The sequence below is a fragment of the Moschus berezovskii genome, chromosome 22, assembly GCF_049115385.1.
Source record: "Moschus berezovskii isolate FMDL1 chromosome 22, NW_MosBer_1.0, whole genome shotgun sequence".
NCBI classification, from domain to species: domain Eukaryota; kingdom Metazoa; phylum Chordata; class Mammalia; order Artiodactyla; family Moschidae; genus Moschus; species Moschus berezovskii.
The window spans coordinates 7,954,670-7,961,184 of NC_142481.1; the positions used below are offsets into that span (position 1 = coordinate 7,954,670).

Consider the following 6,515-nt stretch of genomic DNA (forward strand, 5'->3'; position numbering starts at 1 on the left):
CGAGGAGCCCAAGCCCCCAGTCTCCTTGACCCCAGCCACCCTCCTCTCCCAGGACTTAGGCCAGAGGAGTTGTTCAGGGGTGGGAACACGCGATTTATTCTGTCTCAGACTGTGTTCTCCGCTGATTTCTAAAGCATTTCTGGGTGTCCTCAATCCTAGAGGACCACTAGGTAGCAAAGCTGACCCCGAGGACAGGACCCCGGGTGCTTCCTCAGTCTGGGGCTGGCGCAGGTCTGGAGAGGCTCACAGGAAGTTGTTGGGGAGCGTGGCAGGGGAGAGTGGTTCCAGGCGCTGGGGGCGGCCCCCGCGGGGCGGCGGAGGCAGCTTGGGCGGCAGCGGGGGGGTGGGCGGCGGCTGTTTGGTAGCGATGTGTGAAGGGACCCAGGCGTCCGGCGCGTAAAAGTAGAGGTCGTAGGGTTCCTTCGGGGCGTCCAAATGCATCACTATGGGGACAAAGGAGCGAGGTCGACCCCGGGCTGACTGGTGGCCTGTCCCCTCTACTGAGCCGCTGGCCGATGAGGAGATGGGGACGAGGACTCCAAGCTTCCACTGGAATCAGGTTTTCGAATAATCTTGCTGCTGCTGCTGCTGCTGCTAAGTCGCTTCAGTCGTGTCCGACTCTGTGCGACCCCATAGACGGAAGCCCACCAGGCTCCCCAGTCCCTGGGATTCTCCAGGCCAGAACACTGGAGTGGGGTGCCATTTCCTTTAAGGGCCTTAAACAGCGAGGGGGGCGTGGCGTCCGCGGGGCAGGGGCGGGGCATGCCCCGCGCCAGGAGGGGGAAGGGGCGGGGCTTGTAGGGACCTGCTGTTCCCCCGCCGGGGGCAACTCCACGCGGCGCTGGGGGCCCGACTTCACAGGTGTTTGTGAAATTTCCAGAGAATTGGGGGTCAGGGCTTCTACTGATCTTGGATGGGGACCTGTACTTTTAGGTAGGGCGCAATTAAGTGCCAGGCGAAACCAACTTAAGGAAACGTGCAAGCACTCAAGGAGCGGGACGCTGCAGGAGTGGCTCACCCGGTTCATCGCCGTCGTTCGGGAGCCGGTGGTGTGCGAAGGGCCGGTGTCGAGCCGCCCGGCGGTAGAGACACCACAGCAGCAGGAAAATGCCAATGAGCAGCCCGATTCCAGCGAGGAACAGGCAGAGGGCCCCGCCTGCCGCTCCCCGAGGACGCCCCACCAGGGTCACGCCTGGAGGAATGAGGCCCAGGGACTGAGCAATCTAACCTCCTAGACCCCCTCCACCCTCAGACCCAGGTGTCCAGATCCCGCCCTCCTCCGCCCTCGGATCCGGGAGTCCCGGCCCCCAGCCCCTCCTCCCCCAGGCCCCGGGGTCCAGACCCCCAGCCCCTCCTCCCCCAGGCCCCGGGGTCCAGACCCCCGGCCCCTCCTCCTCAGACCCAGGGGTTCAGCCCCCAGCCCCTCCTCCCCCAGACCCCGGGGTCCAGCCCCCGGCCCCTCCTCTCCCAGACCCGAGGGTCCAGGCCCCGACCCCTCCTCCCCCAGACCCGGGGGTCCAGGTCTCGGTCCCTCCTCCTCAGACACGGGGGTCCAGCCTCCAGCCTCTCCTCCCTCAGACACGGGGGTCCAGCCTCCAGCCTCTCCTCCCTCAGACCCAGGGGTCCAGCCCCCGGCCCCTCCTCCTCAGACCCGGGGGTCCAGCCCCCGGCCCGTCCTCCCCCAGACCCGAGGGTCCAGGCCCCCGACCCCTCCTCCCCCAGACCCGGGGGTCCGGGTCTGCTCCTCCTCCCTCCGACCCAGGAGCCCGGGTCTTCCCAGCCCCTCACCGGTCTCCTGCACTCGCTCCAACACGATGATAGTGTTGACTCTCTCACCTCGGCTGCGCCGCTGGGGGGCCCGTGGAGTGGCTGGGGCCGGCTGATTGCGGGGCCCTGGAGGAGTAGGGCGCCCCGCAATCTGGGCTGAGGAAGGAGGGGCGTCGGGCCCTTTAGGGCTAGAGTTCTGGGGGGCTTTCAGATCAACGGTCCCCGGAGAATCTGAGGCGGGCAATTTAAGGGCGGTGGGCTGGGTGGCTGCAAGGGCTTCTGGTTTGGGATTCAGGGATTGCTCATTAAGAACAGTAACTTCTTCTTTGAAGGGTGCAGGAGTTTCTGGGGCAAGGCTAGTGGAGATTTCAGGGTCAGAGGCTGTGGGGATCTCTGAGTCTTGGTAGAGGGTTGTGGGGAACTTTGTTTGGGCAGTCTCGGTGGGGTTGGGCTTGTGGCCTATATGAGATGCCGGGTGGGGTGTTTCGGTAGGGTCAGGATGGAGGGTCTGGAGGAATTTAGAGTTTGCGGTGTCAGAGTCATGGGTTTTCAGAGATTTGGGGTCAAAGATTTTGGTGGGGTCAGAATTTGGGGTCTCAGGGGTTTCTGCAAGTGATATCTCAGGGGAGCTAAGTTTGGGAATCTCTGGGAATTCTTGATGTGGAGTTTGGGTAGGGTCAGGGTTTGGGGTCCCAGAAAATGTTAGGTGGGAAGTTTTAGAGGGATTAGAGTTGAGATTCTCACAGGATTCTGTGTGTGAGATTTCCGTGGAGTTAAGCTTGGAAATCTCTGGGGATTCTTGATGTGGAGTTTGCGTAGGGTCAGGGTTTGGGGTCTCAGAAAATGCTGGGTGTGAGGTTTTAGAGGAATTAGGTGTAGAGGCCTCAGGGGAGTCTGTGTGTGGAAGTTCAGTCAGGTCAGCTTTGGGGGTCTCAGATGATTCTAGATATATCATTTTGGAGGGGTTAATTTGGAGGGTGTCCAGGGACTCTGGTGTTGAGGTGTTGAATGAGTTAGATTTGGGGGCCTTAGGAGGCTCCTGGTGGGGGGTTCCTTGGAGGTCAGTAGTGGGGGTCTCAGTGACGGCAACGGGGGAGGGCTCAGGGGAAACCGCATGACGTGTCTTGGAGGGCTCAGGATAAGCAACCCCTGGGGATTCTGGGTTAGGTACATAGAGAGTGGAATTTTCAGAAGCCGGAGGGTAGGGTTGGGAGGGGTGGTCTATCCCCAAGAAGTCGGAGCCCGAAGGCAGTGAGACCGTAGGGGCGGCCTTGGAACCCAGCCAGGTGAAGAGGAAGCCGAGAAGCAAGAGGCTTGGTCTGAAGGATTTCATAGCTTTGGGTGACACCTATGGCAACAGGGGAGCGGGAAGGAAGGGGTTAAGGTCAGAGCCGCGGGGAGGAGCCTCTGCCCACTCCAGAGGCCACGCCCAGTGGTCCCCAGATAGACCGCATTAGCACCGCCCAGGTCAGAGCCAGGAAAAGGAGATGCCACCTGTAACTCCCCAGTAGGTTGTGGGGTGGAAGCCACGGTAGCTAAGGGAGACGAGGCACAGGGCTTCTTGGGAGTTGTAGTAAATTTCCTTATCTGTTTCCCCAAAGAGGGTCCCAGGAAAATTGGGAAAGAAAGACACATTTCCGAGCCCCCAGATCTTTGACTTTGACTTCCAAGTATGTAGACCTCTGAGGGGACAGGGGATCAATTCCTCTTCAAGGGCCCTGGGGACATCTTGACTCAACAGTTGTTTACATTAGAGAAGGCTCAGAAAGAACGACTGGGGCGCCTGACTGCCTGGATTTGAGAGATGAGGGGGCCTAAATGCCTGTAATCTGAGGAGGCGGAAGACTCCTGGATCCTGGTCAAGAAGGCTGCTGGGGGTTCAGACTGCTTGTTCCCAGAGGGTGGAGGGCAATGTGGGTCTAACTTCCTACTTCTCTGGAAAGCAGAGGCCTGAAGGTTCAGATGCCTAGAATTTCGAGGGAGCAAATCTTGGGGGTGGGGTGGGTTGTGGATTACAGGAAAGAAAGAAAATGGGTGGGTCCTGAGTTAGAAGGAGATTAGGAACTCTTGAGTCTCGTATCTTCCAGAGATAGGTGTGTAAGGGGTCTGGATTCCTCAGCCTTCAGGAGGAGACAGCTTGGGGAAGGACGCGTGTCTCTGTGGAGGATGGAAGCTGAGATCCCCAGGTCTCAGGCTGGTCTCAGGCAGGGATACCTAGGTCTGTGGCTAGGTGGAGGTGGGGTGGGCATACACCCAAATGGGATGGGGCCACTTGGGGTTTAGGGTCTCTTACCTGCTCAGTGGGGTCCAAGATAACAACAGGTGAACAGAGCTGAATGCAGAGATCGGTGAATGCTGCAGAATGGCTCTAGGTAGGGTGGCAGGAGGTAGGGTCCCAGGGGCACAGGTGATGCAACTGATCCCCACCCTTGGGATCCTGGGAGCCTAGCGACAGCTTGAGCTCTTAAAGGGCCAGAGATAAAGGATAGTGTCTCTGGAGTGGGGGAGGGAGTTAGGGACTGGATCGTCTGGTGGAGGGGTGTGACCCAACCCAGCTCTCCTCCTTGCAAATCCAGGGGTCCCAGCCCTCTGCCCTCTCCTACACCCACACCAAGCATCCAGGTCTCTGGTAGCCTCCCACTTCAATATCCAGGAGTTGGGACATCCCCCGCCCCAGACCTCTCCCCTCAGATCCAGAAATCCAGGTTCCCAGACCCAGGCCTTGTTCCCCTCCTCTTTGGGGAACTAGGAGTCTCAGTTCCCATGTCCTGTCAATCAGAGACCCAGATTGCTGCTGCCTTTTGGGACTTCCCAACCTTTGCCTACCATCCCATCGTGGAGAGAGCACCCTCTTAAGAGCCAGTATTGGGGGAATGGGCCTTATCTTCACAGCATCCCAAATTCCTCCCCAGGAAGGGCTTGGACACAAGCTCAGGGGAGTCAGGATCCTTCTTTTTCCTTCCGTGCCATGTCGCCAAGACTTTCCTGATTTTGCATGTCACTGTACTGCCTTCACATCCCACCACCAGACATGCCCTTTGCTTCTCTTTCCTGCCCCGTCTCCCACCTCAGTCTTTCTGGTCTCTGCCTGCCTGGATTGGGCATCTCTGCCCAGGCTGGCTGGCTGTCCTTCCACCTCCTGTCTTTCCGAGTGCCGTTCCCTTGAGCCTCCATCTCATAGCCGCTGTCCTGGCGCCTTCCCCCTTCCCTCCCCCTTCTCTCTCCCTGCTTCCTCTGCTGCTCCCTTTCCCCCTCTCCCCTTCTCTGTCAGTCTTCGTCCTTCCCTCTCAGCGTTGCTTCGTCTGTCTGCTTCTCCCCATCGGTCCCTCCTCTGTTCCTTCCCGTCTCTCTTTCTCTGTGTCTCTGGCTTCTGCTCTGATGGTCCTTCCGCCGGTCTCTATTTTTATCCCTCTGACACACCCCCTGTGTCCACTTCTCTGTCTCTCCCCCTCCCGATTCTCCTCAGGTCCCAGCTCCTGGTCCCAATTAGTGGGTGGCCGCCAAGACAGCGGCTGGCCCCCCACCCCCGGCTCCTCATTACCGCTGGCAGCTCCTAATGAGCCTGGGGTGGGGGTGACCCAGTGCCCCCGGCCCCCTGGTCTGCGTCACTGGCCGCTGCGGGGGCTGCGGAGGCGATATAAGGGGGCTGCCAGCCTCGCTGCCGGGAGCCCACTGCGCGGTAGGGCACCCTGAAAATGGGCTTCGGGGGTGGGTGGGTGGATGTTGGTGTCTGGTTTCTGGGCCCAGACGCGGGCATCACTGAACTCTTTCTTGACTCTCCACAGGTCATGGAGACCCACCAGGTACCCAGGAGCCCCCGGGTGCGGCTGCTGCTGCTGCTCCTGCTTCTTGCGTTCTGGGGCCACCGCACGGCCTCAGGAGTCGCCCTACCTCCCGCGGGGGTCTTCAGGTAAGTGGGACATCCAAGTTTCCCAGGGAAGGGTGGGGACTCCGAGAGGTGGAAAGAGCCCCAAAGAGAATGGGGAACAAAGACTCAGAAAGGGGAAATAGAGACCCAGAAAAGGATAGAGATGGGAGATTGACAGACAGGTAATCTGCAAAAACAGAGGTACAAAAGGATTCTGAGACAGGCTTTGAGAGACTTGAAAGGAGTCGAAGTAGGAACGAGTTTATTCCTTGAGCAAGGTTTATTGGGTCTGCGATGTGTGCCACGCGTGCGCCGAGCGCGGGGGCCGGACAGGGGCCTCAGACTCGGTCTCTGTACTCGGGGAGCTCGGAACCTGGTGAACACTGAGCCGAAGACCCATACAGAGCAAGAGACGGGGACAGAGACCGAGCCCCTCCGCAGCTGGTGCAGTCACAGGGCTTCGAGTTAGACCGCGGGGAGAACAGGCGGCGGGCCGGGACCCACGGTAACCGCCTCCTTCTGTCTCCCGGCAGACTCCGCACCCCCGGCGGGGCTCGGGCGGCTCCGGCCACCCCCCAGTGGCGGCGGAGCCTGGCGCTGGCGGACGACGCGGCCTTCCGGGAGCGCGCGCGGCTGCTGGCCGCCCTCGAGCGCCGCCACTGGCTGAACTCGTACATGCACAAGCTGCTGGTGCTGGACGCGCGCTGAGCGCCGGCCCGCCCCACATCAATAAAGACCCTGCTGTGCCTCCCGACTGAGCACCCTTCCTGCGCCTCGTGTGCGTGTGTTGTGTGTGTGTGGGGGTGCGCACGTGCACGGGGGCGGGCCTGCGTCCGCTGCGCTGGCCTCTGCCCCTCCGTCCCTTCTGTTCTCGTCTTTC

General features: G+C 60.5%; 2 protein-coding genes across 2 annotated transcripts; one reads left to right on the forward strand and one right to left on the reverse strand.

Annotated features, from left to right (window-relative positions):
• Positions 1 to 243: 243 nt before the first annotated feature.
• Positions 244 to 4,177, reverse strand: GFY (golgi associated olfactory signaling regulator). The gene is given in 5 exon segments (XM_055413185.2): positions 244 to 443; positions 1,019 to 1,192; positions 1,789 to 2,373; positions 2,512 to 3,115; positions 4,061 to 4,177. Coding segments are annotated over 4 exon segments (1,548 nt in total). The 5' UTR covers positions 3,101 to 3,115; positions 4,061 to 4,177.
• A 1,363-nt stretch (positions 4,178 to 5,540) lies between these two features.
• PTH2 (parathyroid hormone 2) lies at positions 5,541 to 6,503 on the forward strand. The gene is made up of 2 exons (XM_055411033.2): positions 5,541 to 5,677; positions 6,169 to 6,503. Exons 1-2 carry the CDS (start codon positions 5,556 to 5,558, stop codon positions 6,341 to 6,343), a joined length of 297 nt encoding a protein of 98 aa, XP_055267008.1. The 5' UTR covers positions 5,541 to 5,555; the 3' UTR covers positions 6,344 to 6,503.
• Positions 6,504 to 6,515: the final 12 nt, after the last annotated feature.

What these genes read in the sequence shown, in the direction of transcription:
- PTH2 (XM_055411033.2), top strand. Translation starts at nt 5,556, where the DNA reads ATGGAGACCCACCAGGTACCCAGGAGCCCCCGGGTGCGGCTGCTGCTG. An exon ending in CCTCCCGCGGGGGTCTTCAG is followed by an intron (nt 5,678 to 6,168) that starts GTAAGTGGGACA and finishes GTCTCCCGGCAG; the next exon opens with ACTCCGCACCCCCGGCGGGG.